The 27,047-nt window shown below is 38.6% G+C and overlaps 1 protein-coding gene, 1 long non-coding RNA gene and 1 pseudogene across 3 annotated transcripts in view; 2 read left to right on the plus strand and 1 right to left on the minus strand.

The window, feature by feature from the left end:
* Positions 1–6,737: 6,737 nt before the first annotated feature.
* On the plus strand, positions 6,738–6,983 carry LOC102970198 (annotated as a pseudogene).
* A 1,808-nt stretch (positions 6,984–8,791) lies between these two features.
* LOC122231836 lies at positions 8,792–25,797 on the minus strand. The gene is made up of 2 exons (XR_006209090.1): positions 25,445–25,797; positions 8,792–8,920 (listed from the first exon to the last, which is right to left on the minus strand). It is a non-coding gene; the product is annotated as an uncharacterized LOC122231836 (long non-coding RNA).
* The window catches only part of MCU (mitochondrial calcium uniporter), a 205,605-nt gene continuing 204,324 nt past the window's right edge, over positions 25,767–27,047 (plus strand). Inside the window, exon 1 of one of the 2 annotated variants that reach the window (XM_042960467.1) lies at positions 25,767–25,913. In XM_042960467.1, coding sequence (XP_042816401.1) covers positions 25,767–25,913 — 147 coding nt within the window. The remainder of the gene's footprint in view (positions 25,914–27,047) is intronic. The other variant, XM_042960465.1, reaches the window with a different exon arrangement.

Here is a 27,047-nt window from a genome sequence, read left to right on the forward strand (position 1 = left end):
TTCCCACTCATGCCTTCTGCTTCTCATTTACAAAGAATGGCTCTGTTGCTATTGGGCAAGGCCAGTTTCCTGGTTATTTTTGGGGAACTAACGCCTTTGTCACATAATAAAGAAACTTAAACATTGTTAGGCACAATTGTGGATAAAACTCTAGAGAATTATCATCAACTCTTAGGAAAATACTCCAAATGAATATTTCTGCTACCTTTCATCTGACTTATACTTGTATATGAAAGAGAAGATGGTGTAGTGGACCCCTGTAGAGAATCATCTCAAAGCATGAAAGCTTTGGGGTGCCTGGGTGGCTCAATTGGTTAAGCTTCTGACTTTGGCAGTTTGTGATCTCACAGCTCGTGAGTTCGAGCCTTACATGGGGCTCTGTGCTGACAACGTGGAGCCTGCTTTGGATCCTCTGTCTCCCTCACTTCCAGCTCCTCCCCCTCTCCTGCTCTTACACATGTACCTTCTGTCTCTCTCTCTCCAAAACAAATATTTTTTAAAAATAAAAAATAAATAAAAGCATGAAAGCTTAGGGGTACCTGGGTGGATCAGTAGGTTGAGCATCTGACTCTTAATTTTGGCTCAGGCCATGATCCTAGGTTTGTGGGATGGAGCCCCACAATGGGCTCCACGCTGTGCTGAGTGTGGAGCATGCTTGGGATTCTCTTTCTCTCTCCCTTTGCCCTTCTCCCCCATGTGTGTGCTCTCTCTCTCTCTGAAAAAAAAAAAAAAAAAAAAAAAAAATATATATATATATATATGTATAGATATATATTAAAATAAATAAAAGCATGAAAGCTTAGTTCATGTTAGGACAATGGAATTTGATTTTCAGTGCCCCCCCAAGCTTTACTGAAGTATAATTGACAATTTGAAAACTGTATATATTTAAGGTATGCAACTTGATTTGATATATGTATACATTGTGAAATAATCGCTACAACCAAGAGAATTTACATATCTATCATTTTATTACCTTTTTGTCTGTATGTGTGGTGACAACACTTAAGATCTACATTCTTAGCAAATTTCAAATATTTGATAACATTAACTATAGTTACATTGTTGTACATTAGAGCTTTAGAACTATTTATCTTGTATAAATGACACTTTGTATCCCTTGACCAGTATTTCTCCCTCCATCCATCTTACTGCAGCCCCAAACAACCTCCATTCTACTTTGTTTCCATGAGTTTAACTATATTAGATTCCACATATAAGTGAGGTCACGCAGTATTTGTCTTTCTGCTTTTGGCGTATCTCACTTAGCATAAGGTCCTCCAGGGTCATCCATGTTGTCACAAATGGCAAGATTTTCTTCTTTCTTTAAGGCTGAATAATATTTCAGTGTCTATAGGGTCACCATTTTATCCATTCATCCCTCAATGAACATTAGGTTGTTTCCATATCTTGGCTATTGTGAATAATGCTTAAATGAACACAGGAATACAAATTCCACTTTTTCAAGTACCAAGAAATATTTACCGTAATTAGATTACAGACGTTCTCAACTTCTCTCAATTTTTATGTGTATTTTTTAGAATTATATTATTTTTGAAGAATAAATAAATTTGAGAAAGAAAATCTAAACTTTTAGGAGGCTCTAAGTGATACTTAGGCAAATTAAAATATATAGAAAACTTGAATTAGAACAATGAGTACAAGCAACTATTGTTAAATTTGTTCATAATGCTAAGCTTCAGTTTCAGGAGCATTGTGCAAGGTTATTACAAGATATAAAATATACTCAAAGGCATGTAAATTTATATTTTCAATCACTTTGAGTTTTATATTCTTTGTCTTTATTTGCTTCAAAGAGAAATATTTCTCCTTCCAAATCATAAAATAGCCTCCCAGGGAGAACTTGGCATAGATGTTTTTGTCACTCTAAGTCTTAAAAAATCTTTTTCCATCTCACTTCTGAGACCTAGAAGTGCTTTGGAGAATCCTATAGAATTTAATAGCATGAGTTAACTTTATATACTTCTTTCTTTTTGGTTAACCTAATTAATAAGTGGTAATCAGTAATGGTGGGGAAATAACTACTATTCTATCAAAGGAAAAATGACTCTTATTGCTATCAAATTCTTTGGAACAAGTACAATGATATTTATTTATTTATGTATTTATTTATTTTTTTATTTATTTTTTGTACAGTGAGTTTAAAACTTGATCTGGGAGAATAAGAATACAAATAATAGAAGAGAAATTTTTTAATTATGATAAAGGGCAAAACCAATTGAATATAATATAGCAAAGCTACTGTATTAAAATAGGGATGTACAAGTAAAAACAAATAACCTAGTGCAGAAATATTCCCATTATATATTGGAATTTAATGTGTAATATGGGGGATTTCACAAATTAGTAAAGAAAGGAAGAAGCATTCCAAAATTGTTATCAGTTTAGAAAAAATTAGTTTAGATAATCTTCTCAAACCACACATCAAAATAAATTCCAGATGAATTAAGGAATAGGTAAAATATTAAACAACAGGAAAAAAAAGCCAGAAGGAACTTAGCAGCAATTTTTTAAAAATCAAAGGAAAATATGAATAGGTTTTTTTTTTTAAGTAACCAAAGTGAACAGGCAACAATAGAATGGGAAAATATCAAAAACTACAAAATGTAAGGGGTTGTTATCCTTCTAATATAAAGAAATTGATGTAAGCTGAGAAAAGCACACTAGGCCTCAAAGAAATGGACAGTTAGTGACATCATATTGGTGAGCAAACATGAAAAAAATTCAGTTTCACTAGCAATAAAAAAAAAACACAAACCAAAGCAATAGTAAAATATCCATTTTCACTTAGGAACTTCGTAAATATTTTCGTAAACAATGGTACCAAATAAGCCAGGGTGCAATGAACAAGTACATTCATATGCCACTACGGTCTTGATAAACCCAAAGCCATCAAAATGTTCCCATTCTTTTACCCAGTAATTCCACATCCTCATACCCATAAATATGTCTGCGGAAATAAGACTAATGCTCAAACTAAGCGATTCTGCTAAATAGGAAGTCTCACCGTGTTATGCAAAACAACTTTGTGAAGACATTATAAATAAAAGAGATTGAGCTTTGAACAAAAAGCCACTGGGGGAGAATGGGAGATAAAGAATAAATATATTTAAGAAATAAGAAAAAAGAAGAGTTTTGGAACCATTTAGAATCAGTGTAGTAGAAAGATTTGAGGAAAATTAGGGTTTGAAGATGTATTTTTTTTTCATAGTCTTCTTTTATAGATGCATTTTTTCACGTTTTTTTTTCTTAATTGCCACATTTGTAATTAATGTACATATTTTTATTCCTGCTTCTCTTGAAAAATGAGTCACTATATGCTGTGGGCTTTTTCATTGTTGTCTATTATACACACACACACACAAACACACACAGGCACATACTTTTCCCTCCTAAATTGTCACACTCTGTTATCCCCAATAACTCATTTATATTATATTCCTTGGATTCTAGCTTCCTTCTTTGTAAAATAAGAACTAAAGTAAACTGTGCTACTTTTCTAGCTGTCTCATAGGAATAATTAGACAGTGTCTTTAGTATCCTTGATGTTTCTTTTTTACAAGGCCTCACAATAAAATATAAGATTCTTAATACAGGAAAGTTTTGCAAATATGCAGTCACTACTCCATGGCATTGACTAGTCCCCATTTTCTCCTCATCCTTTATAATATCAGATATACAAATAAGCTGTCCAAAGCTTTTAATCTCTTCTGTTAATAGTTTGTAATTTGTTCTAGGTTTATTCTGTTAAGGCATTGATTGACTGGAGATGCTAATCTCTTTCAGCAATTCCTGGTTTAGTCAATCATTAAGGCCATTCTTTCCCCATGTGGAATTTCCTTGTGTGTCTATCTCCTACTATAATTTCCTCAGTCCCCAACCCTCCCTCACCAGAACAGGAGAAACCTCTCATATAACCATTACTATAATATACTATATATATATATATAGTATATTATAGTATACTATACTATATTATAGTATACTATATATTATACTATATATATCCTATACTATATATATATAATATATATATAATATATATACTATACTATAGTATACTATATAGTATATACTATAGTATATATATAGTATACTATATACTATATATAGTATAGTATATATATATACTATATACTATATAGTATACTATATATATAGTATATAGTATATATAGTATATAGTATATATATATATAGTATAATATACTATATATATATAATACTACATAGTATATAGTATATTATACTATATATATAATACTATATAGTATTATATATATAGTATAATATACTATATAGTATTATATATATAGTATATAGTATTATATATATAGTATATAGTATAGTATTATATATAGTATATAGTATTATATATATAGTATATAGTATAGTATTATATATATAGTACTATATATATAATACTATACTATATATAGTATTATATATATAGTATAATATACTATATAGTATATATAATATATATAGTATATAATACATAGTATATAGTATATAATATATAGTATTATATAGCATTATAGTACTGTATAGTATTATACTATTATAATATATGATATATAGTATTATAGTACTATATAGTATTATATAGTATTATAATAGTATTATAATATACTATATAATAGTATTATAATATACTATATACTTCTCTAATACTCTGTGTGCAGTGCCTGTGCCTCAGTATATTTCCAAAATATATACCAGTTTGCTCATCCCCTATCATTGCCTTCAAAGCTGGTATGGCTAAATTTCCACTTATAGGTTTAACCAGCTCTGGGGGCAGGAAAGGGATGGGGGAGATGCCTCATTTGTAGCATTTGCCAATTTCTGTGTCATAAATACTCACATCATGGCCAATTTAAAGCTACCGGCATAACATCACTGAACACAGAGTTGGGAAGAGGTGCACAGTAGCACACTGTTCTATAATATTTCTATTGTACAGACACAACAAACATAAATAACCTCAAGGGCACAGTAATAGTAAAATGTAGTAAAATAATTCAGAAGTGATGAAGTTTAAGTACTTTTACCTTTGTTTTTAAAGTGTTACCAGCTGTAAGTTTACAAATCAGCTGTGTTTAACACCTGGCTTGCAATATCCCCCCCCCCCCCCCCCCCCCCCCCCCCCCCCCCGCCAAATTTAGCAGTTGGTTCTTGCTAGCTAGCACAAGTTGGCTCTAGGACACCAATGGTTTTAACCTTGCCCCAGAGTCTAGAACCAAGTCCCAGTGTAGTAACTCCAACGAGTCAGTCCTGTATCTAGAACAACTCTGATCTCAAATACATAGAAACGAGATTCAGATTAGATTATTGGTAGTCACTGAACATTCCCATGTGTTTGGCATTTGTGCTAGGACGTGTGGATGCAAAGAAGGTTAAGGCTCCTCCCACGTTCTTCCCTGTATCATTCAAGAGCATCTCCATTTTCCAGGTTTTCAGGCCAAAAATCTTGGGGTCATCTTTGACTCTATTCTTTCTCTCACATCTGATGTCAAGACCATTAGCATATCCTGAGGGCTCTACCTTCAGAATATATCCATATCCCAGTCACTTCTCACTTCATCACCCCAGCCTGTCTTTCTTAAATCGGTTATTGGAATAGTTTCCTAAACGGTTTTGCTTCCATATTTGCCCGCTTAGGGTCTAATTCCGAAACAATAGTCAGTTATATGCTTTTACATTGTAATTCATGTTGTGCTTTTTCTCTGCTCACTACTCTCTGATAGTTTCTCATCTTACTCAAAGGCCAGAGGCCTCACAATGATCTTCAGAGCCCAACACAATTGGTGTCTCTCTCCTTATTTCTCTGACATCATCTACTACTCTTTCCCCTTCCTCGCTCTGCTCCAACTATGATGGCCTCCTTACCTTTCCTCAAATGTGCTGGGCAGGATCCTGCCTCAAGTTCTTTCCATTTGCTGTATTCTCTGCCTAGGAGGCTGTTCCATAGATATTTGCGTGACTATTCTCTTCCCTCTTGTCTAGTCCAAGTCTTTGCTTCTATGCTGTCTTCTCAGTGAGGCCTTCTCTATCAGTCTGCTTTAAATTGCAACCCAGAAATTCCCTGCTTAAATTTTCTCCATAAACTTACTTCTTTTGGCAAACTATGTATTTTACTTATTTATCTGTTTATTGTCTGCCCTTCCCCCTCCCCAGCTACACAAGTTAAGTGAACCTTGTTCTGTTCACTGCTTATTTTCCAGTGTCTAAAATAGTGTCTAGCATATATAGGTGTTTAATATATATTTATTGAATGAATGAACGAAGATCTGTCCTCAAAGGGTTTTATAGGTTTTCTATGTGTATCTTTTGTAACCAAAGCAACTGGATTTCCCGACTTTGGATTCCAGTTTCCTAGTGACAAATCTCTAATACTTGTTGCTAGGCATATGAGTTCTGACCTGCCTGTAGGAATCTCTGTTACCAGGCCACCTCTACATCTTGGGTCCTCCTTGGCTGCAAATTTTGGTTCCGTATGTTCCTCTTTTCCTTTCACCCTATAAACTGATCTTTCAGTTTCAGACCTGTCTTTGAATCAATACGATTTCATATGTCAGTCTGAGAATTTTTGTCCTTCACTGTCTGAGCTTTGAATCTGTTAGTACTCTAATGTGACAAAGAGATTGTATAACAGCCTTTCCAGCAGCGACAAGGATATGCCCCTCCCCACAAGGATATGCCTCTCCCCACAAAGATATGCCCCTTGAGAAAGATCTCCTCCATCCCTCTCCAGAAGAGAAGAGGAAACACAAGAAGAAGTAATTGGTGCAGAGCCTTGATTCCTACTTCATGGCCAGGAAATGCCCAGGATACTATAAAATCACCACCATTTTTAGCCAGGCACAAATGGTAGTCTGTATGTTGACTCTTTCAACTGTCCTCTGCCAACCTACAGGAGGAAAAGTTACAGAAGGATGCTCCTTCAGACAGAAGCAGCACTAAAAACACCCTGAGTCGAGATGAGTGGGAAAGCATCCTAATAAACACATTTTGTATATAAGAGATTATATAATGAAACACATTACCATTACAATCTTTAAAAATTAAAATGGGCATTGTAAGGATCATAATTCTTTTAGCAGATAGGATATACTTATTATCTGTCAGTGCTCCTATTTACATGAGATGGGTGAATATCCCTGTAACATTCTTAGGTTTGACACATGCAAAACCAAGATTAGAAGCTATCTGTCAACTATTGTTAGATTTTAAGATCCCTCACTACCTACACACTTTTCTCAGGTACTTTACAAAAATCCTGGAATAACCAGGATCAACTGAGTGGTATCCCCATTTTTTTTTTCAGCTGGTATCGCTACCTAGACAACATGGCAATAGAAAGCTGCGAATTTACAAGCTGTCTCTTTTGCGTTAAGATGATTAGGGTGGTAATGTGAATCAGAAGAATTTTTAACTTCCAACAATCACAAATTTTGCAAAACAATTTTATTTTCTTAACGTGTATTCTCTGTGGCCCGTTTTATTTCTGCAATGGTTCTGTAAAGAATAACCGTCTATGTAGTAATCTTTTCCAAATGGATTTGATATGGTGCAAACTCAGGGAGCACGAAGTATCTAAAAATGCCAGTTGAAATATAAAAAGGACTTTCTCTTTATGTAGCAACAGCCTAGAGAGATCCAAAATCTTTTATAGTGTTAATATCATTTCCATTACCGCATTTCTGTGAGGGAACTGGTGGGAAAAGAGGAACAAGTAATTTATCATGTCTTTACAGATAAAGAAACTGAGATGCCAAGATAGACAGTTTTCTTGCCTGAGACTATGATGGCACACCAATTGCAAACAAAAGACCGCTGCATCTTAGTTGTTAGCTTACAGGGTAGTTTTTCCAAATCTTTCTGCATTGCTAATATAATTGAGATTCCAAGTAATCATAGAAGATGGTCAGGGCAAAGTAATGGTAATGAGCCAGAGCTAGAACTGAAAATGGAGTCCAAGTCTTCTAAGTCCTTGTCCATTGATCCTGCCATTATGCTGCAGGACTAAATTACCAAACTTCATCAAAAAGTGGCAGCTTAATGCTGTTAGAGACAAACCAGTATGAGTTCAGTTAACTTTTCATTATAGATGGACAGAATAATTCATATTTTGGCTTACCTAAGGGAAAAATATCTCAATTTGGAATTCATTTTGGACATTGTCATTTCTTCGGTTATTTGAATATTTGTGTGATATAAAAAGGATCTTTTGACTAAAGCTCATTAGGAGTCAGAAAAAAAGACAGTATAAGTTAGGAGCAATCATCTCTGCTTAAAGAAGGTATGAATCAGCAAGCTGGAAAGCTGTTTTTCAATGGGTTGGCTAGTCCACTGTGTCAGTCTATAGGGTAATGTGGTCCATTCCAAGCTCTAAGAATAGGCCAGGGGAAGAAAGGAAAAAATAGAAGTGTGTGTGTATGTGTGTGTGTGTGTGGGGGGGGGGTATCTTTTGTACCACACTTAAGACATCTGCTGTTTAACCTTGTGAAATGATGAATGAGACTGGTCATAATTCAGAAGTTAAAAAACTTTTCACCAAATAAAAAGGATTCTAAGAGATGCAGTACAGAGACATGAACTCTCATTATCTAAACTGACACATGACACTCTTCTCAGGCATTTACATGAAGACAGGCATTTTGCCTTGATGGCAGGGATATAAAGCTCACATAGACTTCCTCAATGGTGGAAGTCTTTATATAAACCAGAACACCAGGAAGGTAGGGGCAAATGAACAAAGACCTCACTTCTTCATAATTCTTGGTTGTTATTTTTTTTTAAACAAATTAGCAGAGAAAGAGGCATCTTTGGAGTTAATTTCTTTGGGTAACTCTTTGGGTATACAGAAGATGTACATGTTATTAAATTTGTTCGTTTTCCTGTTAAAAAGAGAGAAAGAAAAATATTTAACATAATATTTCTGGTTTTAATTAAACTGACTTTTTTTTAGGTTGCTACGTAGCTTCATGTGCCAAACTCCCCCCTCCCTTTTTTTTAACCTTTACAACCTTTGCAACCCAGAGAGGAGAATATTATTTTACAGATGAGGAAGCAGAGGTTAAGTATCTTACCCACACAGATTGCATAGTAGTTAGACCTGGGCTTAAAATCTAGTTCTCCAAAACCACTTCCAATATCCTTTCAACTATGTCACAGAAGACTATGGCAATATTTTTATTTTTACCTTTGAGGAAATTTCTACATAAACTTTAGGCTACTTAATGGCTTTTTGAGAAATGGATGCGGGAATATTTTTCTTATATATTTCTTCAGCAAAGTATAGGCTTTGGACATCAGATTGCAGGGCTTTTTGCTGCAATAAGGTAGAAATGCACTTCCTCAAAAGTCTGGGCACAATATGCTTCTTTGTTCTGGGTTCACTGAGGGCACCATAAGTTGAACACAGTGGTGGTAGGCAGAGTCCTGGAATGAGAACTGTGAACTGACTTGCTGTAAATAAAGGATGTCCTATACTTCCTAAAACAAGGTAGAGAACACTAATGAATAAACTGAGCTATGGGGTGCCTGGCTGGCTCAGTTGGAAAAGCATACAACTCTTGATCTTGGGGTCATGAGTTTGATCCTCACGTTGGGTGTTGGGATTACTTAAATAAATAAAACTTAAAAAAAAAAGTAAACTGAGCTACAGACATTTGATATTAGCATACCCTAATGTTAGATATTAGAGAGCATTTAAAATTTTACAGAAAAAGCAAACAAATATTTTCAATTTACTTACTCTCTAGAAAGGTTATAATTACTGACGCACCAGGATGGCTCAGTCAGTTGAGCGTCCGACTCACTTTTGGCTCAGGTCATGATCCCAGGGTTGTGGGACTGAGCCCTGCATCCAGCTCTGTGCTGAGCGTGGAGCCTGCTTGAGATTCTCTCTCTCTCTCTCTCTCTCTCTCTCTCTCTCTCTCTCTCTCCCTCTCCCTCTCCCTCTCCCTCTCCCCCCTCCCTTCTTTCCCTTCTGCCCCTCTCCTGCTTGTGCTCTCTTTCTTAAAGAAAAAAAAAAAGGTTATAATTACTGAACATTTGCTGACTACCACCAATTCAAAAGTTGTTACACTAAACATAGATTCAAACTCAACCCGTACCTGTGGAATATTGTCTTAGTAATTTAGTGATGGAATTATCAAAATCATTCACGATTAATTCCTATGGAACTACGTCTAGAAAACTTCCAGTAAAATCTCTTCCTTCTGGAACTAATCATTCACTAAAAATTTAAGTTTATGATACGCCAAGCTCAGTGTTAGGCATGATGCTGCCTTCTCCATAAAGATCAGTATTGTTCGGCAATGATTCAATAATGAGTGAGTGAGTGAAGGAAACATGTCAAACACAAGACATTTATCCAAAAGGTACTAGTAATCTAGTATGCCAAACATACCAAAGAAATTAATATTATCAAAGGAATTATTTTAAAAACACAAAAATCTCCTTTTCTTTGCTATTTTCATCATGACACCATCCCCTAAGGCCTCAAAGTGAATACTTTTAAGTTAATAGTCTAAGATACTACAGGGTTTTCTCTGAGATCTTCAACATGAACTGTTCGCTTTATCAGCAGAGGTAATATAGAGGAACAAGTGTGTGGACTCTGGTAACAGATATCCTGGATTCATATCTGGCTCCAATACTTTAGCCAGGAGATCTTTAGCAAGTAGCTTCTCAATGTCTCATTTTTCTTATCTGAACAATGGGGGCTTGGAGAGTATTCTCCTCATAAGGATATTCTGAGGATTGAGCAAGATGCTATAATGTAATGTTTTACAGCGCCCGGCTTATCACTGTGCTGTTAGCTAGTACTCAAACTTGTCATTGAAGTATCTTTTTTCTTTCTTTCAGATTTTAGAAAAATATTTTAAAATCTAGACCTCATTAACCTTCTTGTGACCTTGTCAAAGGGTCTTTTTTCCCTGTTGCTGCCTGCCAGATGGTCCACCTACAAATGAGAAACCTGTGTGCTTACCTGTGTTAAGTTAGACCGTTGAAGGTCAATGCCGTGTAATAGAGAATAGGGTTGGCCATAACTGAGTATGTACAACTATGTAAACTGCAGGAAACAGTTTTCTGTGAACAGGTGTGGTATAGGGAGACAAAGATAAGGATGAATCAGACCCAGCTTAACTCGCTGGGTACACTGTACTTAGCCTCTTTGAATGTTTTCTTAATTGTGTGTCCTACAGAAAACACTTAAATTCGTTGGGCCATTATATTTTTCATCTGTAAAGTTGGGAAAATAGTATCTTACTCATTGAGTTTTTTGTGATGACTGGCTGCGCAGAGTAAGAGCTCAGTAAATTCGCTGAGGGCTGTGGCCAGGCATTGTGAAGGTTAGTTCTCTTTTTTTTTCTGCGGCTGTCTTGGGAAATGAGGAGCAACGGCAGGGGTGGCAGGCAGGGCAACCACTCAGCAACATTATGATGCATGTGATTTACACAAGTCTATCACAAGCGGCTGTTCAGTGTGCAAGTTGGGCCGGTAGAAATGGAAATCTAGTCGGTGCTGTATTCTCTAAGACGCTCAGAAAGGGTCTCTCTCTCTCTCTCTCTCTCTTTTCAGTTTATTTATTTATTTTGAGAGAGAGAGAGAGAGAGAGAGAGAGAAAGAGAATCCCAAGCAGGCTCTGCAATGTCAGTGTGGAACCCGATGCAGGACTTGAAGTCACCCACGGTGAGATCATGACCTGAGCCGAAATCAAGAGTCAGACGCTTAACCAACTGAGGCACCCAGGAGCTCCGTGGGTCTCTTTCTAATTTGTACAAAGGAGCTCCATTTCCCACCCCATTTCTGTACCATTTTCTGACTTTTAGTTTCTTCTCACCTCTCTAGGTGTCCTGTGACTTCATATGGCCATGACCTGTCCCTGCAGGTTTCTGCTATAACCTGCCTCACTTCTCTCGGGTCATCCTATGCCATTTGATCCCGTCCGGAAAATCCAAATGTCTCCAGAGTCCTGATCCTTTAGGACTCTTCCATGAGATGAGTGCTAATTGCTTAAACTAATTCAAGCTAAGGAATTGACAAGAACTTCCTTTGGTTGTACTGTCCATTGACATTTTAACCAAGGTTTCCAGTGTTTCAACCCAAAAGAGCAAACATTGAGAGTCTGAAGTATCGAGGCAAAGGTAATGTAGGGCAGGTTGAAAACTGACTTTTCTGCACAGCACACAGTGGCTGCCCAGTCTGCTAACGCATAAAACTGGAGGCGGCATTGAATATATACCAGGAAGTAGATCTGTGTACCTTTAATAAACAAGCCTGCCTGTCCACATCAGCCAGTCCCTTTAAAGAGTCAATAAGAACTTTGGACCCTATACCAATACCCATCTCTGAGAGAAGAGAATGTGGGAGGAGCAGATTTTGTGGTATAGTCAAAAGAAAACTGCCTTGAGAGTGAGGAAACCTGGATTATAGTTCTGCCTCCACCGCTAAATAGCCTTGTGAGGGGCGCCTGGCTGGCTCAGTTGGTTAAGCATCTTGATCTTGGGGTCATGAGTTTGAGCCCCACATTGGATGTAGAGATTACTTTTAAAAAACAAAAGTTTAAATATAAATAAATAAAATGTCCCCTCCCTTGGAAAAACAAACTGCTCTGTGGCCTTGGGGCAAGTCAGATATGTGCTTAGACTTCAGTGAAGTTACTGCAGACTGAGACTATGATGGAGAGAACCTGTGAAGTCCTTTTCAGGTCTAACCTTCTACGTGGCTCTTTTCCCACATTGTAAACCGAATAGCCTGGGGCGGGGGAGGTGGGGAGGGAAGCAACGATGACCTGTAGTTTACAGAGTATTATATTGAACTGCATGTGGAGAGTGCTGGCTTCCAGAGAGTGAGATTACATTAATGGTTAAGAGTGTGGGTGCTGAAGTCCTTCATTCCTGAGTTTGGGTACTAAGTTAGCATAAATTACTTAACCTCAATATCCTCATCTGTAAGACAGGAATACTAATACCTAGTCATAATGTTAGTGAGATGATTAAATGAGCTAATAGATATTAAAACACTCAGCACTGGTAGGTCGTTTAATTTTTTTTTTTTTTTTTTTTTTTTTGTCCCATCAGAGACGAGGACTAAATTGTTTCCTAGGTGATTTCTATTCCAAAGTGATTTCTATTTCCGTCTTTCAATCCCTATCTTTTCATTTGTAATAGAAACATGTGTTTCAATAATTTGGCTAGTTCTGAATTTAGTAGCTCAATTACCCATCCACTATGTATAGAGTAGTTTTCCAGAAAGATCTCTAAGTCTAAACTACTCCCATAGTATATAGGAGGGTCATTGCTGGTGACTAGGATATAAGAGTTGTACAGTCTCAATTATGAAAACCCTTGCTTCTGTACCTCCACTCCCAACAACATGAGAACCTACATCTGTAGATGTCTGAGTCCCAGGCCACATGACAGCCCTAGAAATCATGATTATCACCATATTGGCAAAGTATAACAGCCACTTGAGCCCCAAGACATCCTATATTTGAGGGTCTGTTTCCTGGGTCACTCCTGCTATCAATTCTATATGAGTTAGCAGATAAAAACCATACCAGTAACTTGAGAAGAGGGAATTTAATGTAAATGTTAACTAGGTGTAAAGATATTAACTAAGTAACTGCAAGGGTGAAAAGAAAACTTGAAAGAATCATGGGGTAGCAACTGCAGAAAGCAGCTATGATCCCTTTAGCTAAGAGGACAAAAGAAAATGATTAGAATTATTAAAACTAGAGACACATCCTTTATTATTAACAATTCTTTATATTAAATTGTCTCTTCAAGTAATTGGTATGGTTTGTGTCTCCTGACTGCACTATGACTGATAGAGTGTTTGGGTCAATTTATACTCCCACCAGCAACATAAGAGTGTCAAGATTGCTACATATCCTTGCCAAAACTTGGTATTTTTCATCTTTTTCATTTTGACTCTTTTCTTCTACTGGGCTTGAAGTGCTATTTCATTGTGGGTTTAAAAAAAATTTTTTTTAACGTTTATTTATTTTTGAGACAGAGAGAGACAGAGCATGAATGGGGGAGGGTCAGAGAGGGAGACACAGAATCTGAAGCAGGCTCCAGGCTCTGAGCTGTCAGCACAGAGCCCAACACGGGGCTCGAACTTACAGACTGCGAGATCATGACCTGAGCCGAAGTCAGATGCTTAACTGAGCCACCCAGGCGCTCTGCATTGTGGTTTTTAATTTGCATTTCCTTTATGGGGAATGAAGTGAAGAACCCTTCCATTTGTTTATGGGTTATTTTGATCTCTTTTTGTGAATTATTTGTTCAAGTCTTTTGCCCATTTTTTTCTATTGGGTTGCTGCCTTTTTCTTATTGATTTGCGAGAGCTCTTTGTATATTTTGGACATGAGTTCTTTGTTAATATCACCCCTGCTCTCTGGAGTGCAGCCTGGGCAGCATTGTTAGTGTAGGTGTTCTTCCTTTGAGTAAATGGCCCTTAGGACTGAATTGCTTATGTTGTTCTTATTGTACCACCTCAGCAGACATCAAGAACAGTGGAACGGAGATACTATAGCTTTATTGTGAGAAGGTAAGTATATGTATTTCACATATGTATTTATTCATTCATTCCACAAATGTCTTTGAACTTATGAGTTTATTTTTAATTTATTATTATTATTATTATTATTATTATTATTATTATTATTTTGGAGAGACAGGGTGTGAGCAGGGGAGAGGGTCAGAGGGAGAGAGAGGGAGACCCCAAACAGGCTCCACGCCCAGTGTGGAGCCAAAACAGTGCTCAATTCCATGACCTCGGGATCATGACCTGAGCTAAAATCAAGAGTTGGACGCTCAACCGACTGAGCCACCCAGGTGCCCCTGAACATATTATTTTAGAGCATTAGTTATGTATAAGAAACTATGCCAAGTATGTGAGTTTGCTCCTGTCTGAAGTATTAGAACTCAGCTTGGGAGCTTTACACATATTGTCATTGTAATAAAATAAAAATCTTGCAGTAAATTAAAAAAGTTCTCCAGGGACCCAGAACATTTTTGAAAACTGAACAATTCATAGCCACTAACTACCTGAGGTCAGTGAATATTAATACTGAATACTGAAAAAGGGAATACCAATACTAAATATTGAAAAAGTCCTGTGCAAATGTTAAAAATGTCTTCTAGATCTTACTAAAACTCATGTTTTTATTCATTCATTTACTTAAATCAAATATTTGTTAAGCATGTATTAGGGAAGAACATTAAATGGCATCTAATTTCTTAGATCTTCTTAGATCTTCAACTAATTTCTTAGATCTCATCCCGGATGGTTCCAGCCACTTCTGTGGTTTCATTTACAAACTATCTATATGCGGATGATCTCCACATCTATTTCTACAGTCTATTCATTAGGCTCAAATAACCAGCTGTCTGATGAATATTGTTGCTTGGATGTCTCAAGGCACCTGTCACACAACATTTTCAAAACTGAACTCATCATCCCCCACGAAATCTTTTCTGTGTTTCCTCTGGCATCAGCATCGACACAAGTTGCCCAAGTGAGACACTTAACAATTTCCCTTGCTACCTTACTCTCCTTTTTTCCCTGCTGCCCCCAAATATCCTATCAATTACCAGTACTTTTTGATTCAACTTCTTATATACAGTCTCTTTCAAATTAGTCAGTTTTTTTTTTTTTCCATGGCCAATACTATAGATCATATTGCTGGCATTTCTTGCCTAGATCTCCTAATTTGTTTTCCTTCAGTCTCTCTGGTCTCCAATCTATTCTCTAATCTCTCCCATTTCTGAAACCTTTGAAGACAAACTTTGTTCTTTGTGTAAAGTCCAAATTCCTTAATATGATTTATAAGACACTACGTAATGGGTTCTTGTTGCTTCTCTGGTATCATATCTCACTACTTTCCCTCCGGCACTTACTTCCATTAACTTGTCAGGTGTCACCAAAGGGATCTCCTGAGATCCCTACCCAGATCCTCAAAATTAGGTAAAATGCCCTCCTATAATACTCTCCTGTTTCCCTGATCTTTTATTATATGGCAAGTTGGTGGGGCCGGATCCTTTTGTTTGTTTGTTGGCTGTGGTAACTCAACCAACAAATCACCTTATTTATTGAGATAATGGATGAATTTCTTGGAACTCACAGATAGCCATTACTGCAGTTGCAGAATAAACTCTTTTATTAAATTTAAGAAATACTTCAGGGGTGCCTGGGTGGCTCAGTCAGTTAAGCATCTGGCTCTTAGTTTGGGCTCAGGTCATAATCTCGGGGCTCGTGGGTTCGAACGCCACCTTGGGTTCTGCGCTGGCAGCATGGAGCCCGCTTGGAATTCTCTCTCTCCCTCTCTCTCTCTCTGTCCTTCCCCCACTCATGTTGTGTCTGTCTCTCTCCAAATAAATACATAAACTTAAAAAAATACTTCAGATTTTTTTTTTTAATACAAGGAGATATTTGGGCACAATGTAGTTACAATTAACACACTTGGAATTTTGTATAAGCCAAAGTCTGTCTTATTTATTGAGATGCTTTAGGGAGCTATTATTTGTGATGACCATGTGTTAAAGTTTTATTTGCCAAGATGGATCAAAAATTGGGAATTACCATTCTAAAGAATGTATTCCGGGGGTGCCTGGATGGCTCAGTCGGTTAAACATCCGACTCTCGATTTTGGCCCAGGTCATGTTCTCACAGTTTGTGAGTTTGAGCCCCAAGTTGGGCTCTGTGCTGACAGTGTGAAAGCCTGCTTGGAATTCTTTCTCTCTCCCTACCCCACTTGTGATCTCTCTCTCTCTCTCTCTCTCTCTCTCTCAAAATAAGTAAATAAATTTAAAAAGCATAAAAAAATGCATTCTGGAAACTAGGGTTTTACTTTTCAAAGTTGGCCTGCTTACTATTAACCTATATGTAAAATTTGATTTAACAAGATTCATTCATATCCCAGGTCTGTTTCTGGGAGAAGGATTCATGATTGCAAACAGGAAATTATTGTCTATGTTTATATATTTCCACCTTCCAAAACATAAAATTGATAAGAAAGCAGCAAAAGTCCATTTTAAAAGAAAAATCAAATCTTTACAATCTTTTTTCAAATCCTCTTGAGTTCTGTATCATGGTAATTGTAATAGTAACTATAAAATATCATGGGAAATAATCCAAATTAACTCAGGATTCTGAGTTAGGACCCTTCCACACACTATCCCAGGTTTATAATCTAGTGGTATTATGTGCAATTTTCCTCTTCTTAATAAAGATCATGTTTTGATTGAATAGTTAATAGATATGATTGCTTCAGGATCTTAAAGTAGTAGCATCCATAGGTGCTATAAATCTTGCTTAAATTTTAACAAGTCTATTAATTTTTTTTAACGTTTATTTACTATTGAAAGACAGAGAGAGACAGAGCATGAGCAGGGGAGGGACAGAGAGAGAGGGAGACACAGAATCTGAAGCAGGCCCCAGGCTCTGAGCCATCAGCACAGAGCCCGACGCAGGGCTCAAACTCACAAACCGCAAGATCATGACCTGAGCGGAAGCCGGATGCTCAACCGACTGAGCCACCCAGGCGTCCCTTAACAAGTCTATTAAATGAGTTATTCTGATGTTGGAAAAGCCAAAGGGCCCTGTTTCAATCTAATAGGTACGTCTTAGAATAGCAAGGCATGAAGGAAGGAATGCAATGTCTTCTCACAATTCTCTGAGATTGAAGTTCTCTTTATACTCTAGGCAATGAACTAGTTAGAAACTATTTACATAGAATTGTACCCTACTGTACAATGACAGCAAAAAACTAAAATTTCTTCATATGTCTTCTTGCTAATTTTGTTGGGTGGGGTGAGTTATTACATTGGGAGTATGTTTTAAAGTTATGTTATATTGAGACTCCGAGGTAACTCAAAGGATCTTTCAGTAATTCTTTTGAATGCTCTATAAATGTTGGACTGCAAAGTTATGGGAAGAATTGATTCCATTTCAAGGTTAGGGTGAGCATTTTAGAAAAAGTAATACACGATGCAAAAAAATGTGAATTTTGGAAAGTTTTCTCATATCATAGCATATATTGTCTGACACATAAGAGGCAGTCAGTATATTTTTCTTGACTGATCAAATGAATGAACAAAAGATTATCCTCATTCAGGTCTTGTCCCCTCCTCTTATCCTAACTCCCAATTAGTAGTAATTATTTTCTGAGTCTCTACCCAAATTTTAGATAATTTTGCTCCCACGTTTTGGCAGCTGGAATGGCTTTTAAAGTGCCTAATTAAGAATGATTTGTTAATAATTATTATCTCTTTGAATAATTTTCTTCCCCTTTTCACTCTTTTAAGTTGTTTTTTCACTTTCCAAGTCTCATGCTGGTTTTTTATTTCTTAGGCTAGCTTTTATTAAATAAAAGAGAACAAAGCTCTTTTTCTCTCTGCCTTTTAATGAATGTGACCCTTTCTGTCATTCTTTCCTTGATCCTTTCCAAATCAGCAGTGGTTGCCATACGTGGCGGCTGAGAGATGAGATGCCAAGTGCAATGGCTAAATTTAAAGAGCAGCATTCGCACCTGTTGTTAACTGGCAATGACCAGTCTCACGCCCACAGCTTCCTCCACCCTCTGCCTCCTACCAAGTGCAACCCAGAGCCCAGTCTTTATGCATTCACATATAAATAAGTACTGATGAAGATTATATACATGATATCAAAGTGGAGAATGAATATACCATTGGACACTAAATTTGTTTAGTTTCAGAGGAGCTGAAATTTGGGCAACACTCAGCGTAATATAAAGATGAATCTGAGCTTGAAATAGGTAAACTAATGCTAGGTATTTGATGAATTTTTGAAGACTTTCACTGGACTGTCTCACCCCAGAATAAATTTTTTATTTTTAATTTGAGAGAGAGAGAGAGAATGGGGAAGAGGGGCAGGAGGGGGAGAGAGAGAATTGTAAGCAGGCTCTATGCTCAGTGTAGAGCCCAACATGTAGCCCAATGTGGGGCCTGATACCATGACTCAGGGATCATAACCCGAGCTGAAATCAAGAGTCGGACACTAAACTGACTAAGCCACCCAGGTGCCCCACCCCAGAATAATTTATTTAGACCCGCCATACTTTTTGAAATTATTTTGGCTATCAGCATTGGGAGACTCCTATAAATTTAAATGTTGTGTAAAAGAGGCAATCCAAAAAGTACTGATTATCATCTAAATAGATAGCTTAAATTAGTTTGCCAGATTGGCAACACTAACCTAGAAAAGTTCTGTAAGAGAAATATAGTAACATTAATAACTTTGATACAAATTACACTTAGAAGATGACAGAAGGAGCTGTGGCCCAGCCAAGGAGATGAGTCTAATCAAATAGGTCTGATAACCAAGGGGCTGTGGCAGACCTCAACTGTCAAATCAGCTTGCAGCAGGTACCAAAGTACCATGATACAAGGTCAAACAATAAATTATGAGAGTTTAATTTTACTTGGACATTTAATCTCAGAGGAGGCAAAGTTGGCCTTCAAAAGAGTAGAACAGGTGGCTTACAGGGACAGTGGGAGCAGAGTTGGAGGTTGAAAGGTCAGGGCATATTCAGGATTTAGGTAGTTAAGTACCTGGAGATTGCTGAAAGAGGGGAGCACTTTACCAATCTGGAATTTTGTTAGAATTTGGTCTTGTCAAAGAATGTTCTTGTGATTTTGGGGGCACTTTTAGATATTCTGGAATGGTGTTCAACTCCATAAGAATGTGTGCCAAATTCCTATGCTGAATTCCTCTAGAGGCGTTGTTTATTTTAGCGCAAAGTTTGTGTGTCCTGCCTCTTTGAGTCACTTCAGATAGAGGAAAAATTCCCGGCTCCAAAGGTCTAGTAAATAGCAAAGGCTGGAGGAAGCCACAGCCAATCCAACACAAAAAGGACACCATTAATATTTGCTGCCAACCTCTCAGATCTTGAGAAACATGAACAAAGACGGTCCTATTTGAACAAACCCTGCCCTTCTCAACTCGGTGTTTTCCTGGTGTTCTGCTCTCGAAAAAAAAATTTTTTATTTAATTTGGTTTTTAAATTTACATCCAAGTTAGCATATAGTGCAACAATGATTTCAGGAGTAGATTCCTTAATGCCCCTTACCCATTGATTTTTTATGATTTTTGCTTCCCTTCCCTTATGTTCATCTGTTTTATATCTTAAAGTCCTCATAGGAGTGAAGTCATATGATGTTTGTCTTTCTCGCACTAATTTTGCTTAGCATAATACCCTTTAGTTCTATCCACGTAGTTGCAAATGGCAAGATTTCATTCTTTTTGATTGCCAAGTAATACTCCATTGTGTGTGTGTGTGTGTGTGTGTGTGTGTGTGTGTGTGTATACACACCACATCTTCTTTATCCATTCATCCATCAATGGACATTTGGGCTCTTTCCATACTTAGGCTATTGTCAATAGTGCTGCTATAAACACTGGGGTGCATGTGTCCCTTTGAAACAGCATACCTATATCTCTTGCATAAATACCTAGTAGTGCGATTGCTGAGTTGTAGGGTAGTTCTATTTTTAATTTTTTGAGGAACTTCCATACTGTTTCCCAGAGTGGCTGCACCAGTTTGCATTCCCACCAGCAGTGCAAAAGAGATCCTCTTTCTCCACATCCTCGCCAACATCTGTTGTTACCTGAGTTGTTAATGTTAGCCATTCTGATGAGTGTGAGGTGGTATCTCAATGTGGTTTTGATTTGTATTTGCCTGATGGTGAATGATGTTGAGCAATTTTTCATGTGTCGGTTGGCCATCTGGATGTCTTCTTTGGAGAAGTGTCTATTCATGACTCTTGCCCATTACTTCACTGGATTGTTTGTTTTTTGGGTGTGGAGTTTGAGAAGTTCTTTACAGATTTTAGATACTAACCCTTTATCTGATATGTTGTTTGCAAATATCTTCTCCCATTCTGTTGTTGCCTTTTAGTTTTGCTGATTATTTCTTTTGCTGTGTAGAAGTTTTAATTTTGATGAAGTCCCAGTAGTTCATTTTTGCTTTTGTTTCCCTTGCCTCCAGAGACATGTTGAGTAAGAAGTTGCTGCAGCCAAGATCAAAGAGGTTTTTGCTTGCTTTCTCCTTGAGAATTTTGATGGCTTCCTGTCTTATATTTAGGTCTTTCATCCATTCTGAGTTTATTTTTGTGTATGGTGTAAGAAAGTGGTCCAGGTTCATTCTTCTGCATGTCGCTGTCCAGTTTTCCCAGCACCACTTGCTGAAGAGACTGTCTTTATTCCACTGGATATTCTTTCCTGCTTTGTCAAAGATTAGTTGGCCATACATGTGTGGGTCCATTTCTGGGTTCTCTATTCTGTTCCATTGATCTGAGTGCCTGTTTTTGTGCCAGTACCATACTGTCTTGATGATTACAGCTTTGTAATACAGCTTGCAGTCTGGGATTGTGATGCCTCCTGCTTTGGTTTTCTTTTTCAAGATTGCTTTGGCTATTTAGGGTCTTTTCTGGTTCCGTACAAATTTTAGGATGGTTTGTTCTAGCTCTGTGAAGAATGCTGGTGTTATTTTGATAAGTATTGCACTGAATATGTTTGAAATTTTTTTAATGTTTATTTTTGAGAGAGAGAGAGACCCAGAGTGCGAGTGAAGGAGGGCAGAGAGAGAGAGAGAATCAGAATCTGAAGCAGGCTCCAGGCTCTGAGCTGTCCAGCACAGAGTCCAACGTGGGGCTTCAACTCACGAACTGTGAGATCATGACTTGAGCCGAAGTCAGATGCGTAACCCACTGAGCCACCCAGGTGCCCCATGCTCTTGACAGAAGAAAACTTGTAGATTGGATGTTCCTGATCTGAAAGAATATTTGGTTATAGGGTCACTGAATTACAAAATGAATATGGAGTCAGTCATTCTTTGAAGGTCAGGGCCTGAGGCTCTGGCTACACAAAAATTTTAAGAGATCATATGTAAGTATACCTATGTAAATTATGTATGTAAAGTATGTTCATAATCCAGTGTAAGGTTGCAGTCTATATTAGAGTAAGAGGGATGGGAATATTGGGGGGAGAAAAGTAAAGGGATTAAAAAGTAGGAAGGAAAAAAATGTGTGTTCAGTTTAGTGAAGTGAGACTAGCTGTAGATATAGACGGGAAAAGAGATGTGGTGGGGTTTACGAGTAGTTCAGCCCTTCTCATCTATGCTCACTAGAAATATTTCTGAACCAGTGAAACTTAAAAAAGACAGAAAAGTTTACAGAAACTAAGAAGTCATGGGAAAGTGAGTGGTAATGATGGAGAGATGACTGCAGATGGGTAGGTGTGGAGAAATGAGAATAATGACATCTGGGAAAATAGTGAACCCCAAATAGCCAGAAAACAGACCTAGGCTGTGATAAATATTTGAAGGTAAAACCCTTTTCTTTTGCTCTCCTTCTTCACAGACTTTTTTTTCTGTCCATTAAGAATTGCTCATCTTACTTGCATATATAATTCACACCATCTGTGAACCATGAAACACAGCCCCCAGACCTCTAAGCAGATCCCTGTCATGGTTTCTTGCTCACGCAATGAACTGTGTGCAATCACCTATCCTGGCTATTTTGGAATGCTTTTAAGCAAATACTCCATTGAATTGAGTCATAATTGGGAGCTGACTTCAGTGTACGTTTTGTAGGGAGCCTAGTTAGGGTTTCATGCTCCAGGAAATCTGTTCTGATTATTTTTAGCTAAAAAAAGATCAACCTGTTTTAAGGACTGGCACAGAAAAGAACTCTGTAGCCATATAGGTTTCAGTGACCATGTTTTTATAATGGTAAAAATGACATGCAGATGAGAAAATGTTGAACCATTTGAAAGGGTAGCTATCCCCTCAAAAGCCCCCAGAGTTAACATGTTCCTTATTTATTTTTCTAGAAGTCAATATGTACCTGAATTATATAAAATAATAACTTTTTTTTTTTTTAAATTTTTTTTTCAACGTTTTTTATTTATTTTTGGCACAGAGAGAGACAGAGCATGAACGGGGGAGGGGCAGAGAGAGAGGGAGACACAGAATCGGAAACAGGCTCCAGGCTCTGAGCCATCAGCCCAGAGCCTGACGCGGGGCTCGAACTCACGGACCGCGAGATCGTGACCTGGCTGAAGTCGGACGCTTAGCCGACTGCGCCACCCAGGCGCCCCTAAAATAATAACTTTTAAAAGGCTCATTTGTACTGCATTATTACTTCTTTAGAGATGGGACAATTCATTTTGTTAATGGCTACATAATATTCTGTTATAGGGTTCGTCTCTAATTTATTAACCAATTCCCTATTGGAAAACATTTAGGTTTTCTTAAATTTTTTAATTCTCAAAAGTTACAATGTTTTTAAGTTTTCTTTGTGTGTGTGTGTGTGTGGTTACTTTCCCATCTTTAAAAAATTTTTTTTTTTTAATCTTTATTTATTTTTGAGAGAGAGACAGAGTGTGAGCAGGGGAGGAGCAGAGAGAGGGAGACACAGAATCCGAAGCAGGCTCCACACCCTGAGCTGTCAGCACAGAGCCTGATGCGGGGCTCAAACTCACGAACCATGAGATCATGACCTGAGTCGAAGTCAGATGCTCAACCGACTGAGCCACCCAGGTGCCCCTACTTTACCTTCTTTTATAAAAGTATTATAAAAGTGATCAGCATAGCAGGTACTGCATGAATTAACTGTTTCCTGTCATATGTCGTTTCTCTTCGTATATAATTTATTATTTATTTATTTTCTAGGTATGTGGATGCTTTCTGTTGCACTATCTACACTTTCTTGTTATGGGGCCTGGCCAACCAGCTAATGTGAGGTATATCCTTTGCAGCTATGGAAAAGAGATAGCTGAAGAGTGAAGAGATAGTGAGGAGATAATTGATGTTTCTTTCATTTCTAGCTCCGGATTATTAGAACTCGGTTCAGTCAGTGGATCCGCAAATTACACAGCCTACTGGGGGTGCATCAGTGGTTTCATCTTGGTAGATAAAAGATAACCTCTTTTGGTAAATAAGAAGAAAGCTTTTGGTAGCCCCTCTAGTTTCAGGTTTGTGCAGTTAAATAATCTATTTATTGCAAATGCAAATGCAAATGCACAGGACTAAGTCTCAGAACATTCTATCTAGGATGCATATCTAATTTCTATATTTGGAAAAATAGGAGAAAGACAATTCCCATAGAACTTCTCAGAGTATAAGATAGACATGAAGGGGCAATCCTGATTCGTAGCCAGATATGGCAAAGTCACAGAAAATAAAAACAAAACTAAAATCCATGGTTCTCCTTCCTAGTAAGAAGGAGGAAATGGCACAGCTGGGTAAATACATAATATGCAGATGGGATAAATATAGATGGGCCGAAAATGACTGTGAGTGAAGTTGTTCCAGGAATGTCACAGATTTCCAACGAGAGGGATTAGTGTGTGCAGCTGTTGAATGGGGGGCTAATCTCATTCTCGAGCTCTCAGGTTCCACTGTTGGGCAATAAATGCCTTTTGGGTGAGTGGTGTGATAGTCTCACCTGGAGAAGCCAATCATTTTACTGTTCCAGAGTGGGGTGGAAGGATTAAACAGACCAAAAACTCCACTTCATTATTTAGCAATTCTTGGCCAAACAAGTACTACTTCAGTTAAACTTAAAAAAAAATATTATTAGAACAAGTGATACAATAAAATTGTGTGTGGTGTATTTTTGTTTGTTTGTTTCAGCTTGATCACCTAAGGCTACACTATAAAGATGTTTCCCAAAATTGAGAGCAATACTTTTCATCTGCTTACCAAACTGCTTTCGTGCTTCAGATTTTAAAAAAAAATGTGAGGACTAACCAGCTTATAACAACAGATAGTAAGGAAATCTTCTAAGGAAATATTTATTTCACAGTCTTTAATGAGCTTTCATTATGATCTTGCTTCTTGGGGAAATAAATATTTTTTAAGAGAAAGTGATCAACAATTATTCCAAAGTTTTTCCTAATGGCTAGTTTAGCTAAATTCATTGAAGTAACCTTTACATGACTTTTATTACATTACCAACATGTTCTGTTTTCATAGTTTAGTAAGTGCGCACAGGGTCAAAGATAGTAAGAAAATGGAGACTATTGCTTCTGGAGAGTGTAAGAGTATCAGTCTGAAAGATGCTGTAAAAATGAATTGAGTATTTGAAATATACATAGATCTGTTAATTCACTCTGATGGCATGTACTCATTCTGGGACTTTGATATCCTCATCATTCTACCTCTCCTATACTATGCCACACATCACGGTCATTAGATCACCCTATGATGTAGGGTTAATTCCAGCATATCCAAATACCATCAGTATGAATGGTAACTCTGGGCGTGCCATTGAGCGTTCCAGCATCCTTAGTTTAATGATTATTTATCTGGTACATATTTTGCCAACTTAGAACACTCACGAAGTACAAAGCTTAGCACAAAGATCCGTTTCCCCAGTTACCTTTATCATAGCTTTATCCTTGGTGAAGATTAGCCAAATCGAATATGCCATCTCTACTGCTGCTATTGTGAGGGGCTCGGATGCCAATTACCGGTTCCTTAGAATTTGCCCGTAATTGACTAGGTCCCACAATAGGTAACTCTGGAAGTGACAGGCAGCCTCAAGTGTGGTTCTCCCGCCTGTCGATTGGGCCTTGCAGGAAGCCCCGCCTCACCAACTCAGCCAAGGGCGGCAGTTGGTCCGGCGCGGGTGAGTGGCGGGCCTTAGCTCCGCCCCGGCCGTCCGCTGCGCTGCCTGGGTCGGCGCCGTTTCCAGTTGAGAGATGGCGGCCGCCGCAGGTAGATCGCTCCTGCTGCTCCTCTCCTCCCGGGGCGGCGGCGGGGGCGTCGGCGGCTGCGGAGCGCTGACTGCCGGCTGCTTCCCCGGGCTGGGCGTCAGCCGCCACCGGCAGCAGCAGCACCACCGGACGGTGAGCGAGCGCGCCCCGAGGCTCCGGGGAGGGCGGGGCGGCGCTGGCGTGTGGGAGCCGCTGGCGGGCAGGCCGCCGGGGCAGCGGGCGAGTTCCCTCAACTCGCTGCCGCTCCCGAGCTTGCCGGGCACCGAGGAGCCGCCGTGCCCTTCAGGCGCCTGCGGCGGCGACCAGGAAGGGAGGGAGGGCGGAGGAAGCCGAGTGGAGGAGGAGGAGGGGCGATGGCGGGGATGTTCCCGCAGGACCCGGGGCACCAGGGCGGGGAAGGGACTTGAACCCTTCTCTGACTCGCACCCGATCTCGGTCCCTCCCTCTTTTTTTTTTTTTTTTTTTTTTTTTAAACAACTCTGCCCCACCGCTCGCGAACTGAGCCCCGTGCAAGTTGTCCCCTTTCCCTCCTCCTCCGGGCGGGTCGGGGTGTCCTGAGTTGCCGCGGCTGCCTGGTGTATGTGTCAGGAGAGTGGCAGTGCCAGCCATGCTTCTGGGAACTGTCTCGGGAGAGCAGCCCAGGACCCCAGCGGGACCGCTCCCTCGTCCTCTCTCGGCCCTTCGGGAACGGGCAAGAAAGGATAATCAAACTTTATCCCCCTCTGTGACTTCCTGCATGTGTGGGCACGGGAAACAGCCCCCTCGCGAAGGATGCTGCATTGCTTCAGGAGGCAAGCTCCATCCTGAGATTCTTAAAGGTCCTCGGTGGTCCTTTTGGAGGGCTGGTTTAGCAGCTTGCTCACGCGTGCCTGAAGAAGGAAGGATGGGCAGCAGGCGGAGGGGACGTGGGTATGGCAAGTTGTTCACAGAGGCAGGGATTTGGTGGTTGAATTAACCAGTTATTGCTGGATTTCATTGGCTGGCAACGAAGGAGAGTTTCTATTTGAACAGCCTTGGGGTGTGTTTGTGAGTGATTGTCATTTCTTTTTTCAGTTACAAGAGATCAACTTGGCGTGGAGTTCTTGACCTAACAAGTCAGTGGGTTCTCTTTGCTTGGACTTTCCCAACCCATTTGTGTTGGTCTTTGGCCAAGTGAGAAAGTGTAGGTTTTGTTTCCTAGAGCTAAGTTGTATAGTGTGCTAATGAGAGAATCACTGCAGACAGCCTGCTAGAAGAAACTAGTACCTTGAGATCTCAGCACGTACA

Source organism: Panthera tigris, chromosome D2 (genome assembly GCF_018350195.1).
Source record: "Panthera tigris isolate Pti1 chromosome D2, P.tigris_Pti1_mat1.1, whole genome shotgun sequence".
In the NCBI taxonomy this organism is placed as follows: Eukaryota; Metazoa; Chordata; class Mammalia; order Carnivora; family Felidae; genus Panthera; species Panthera tigris.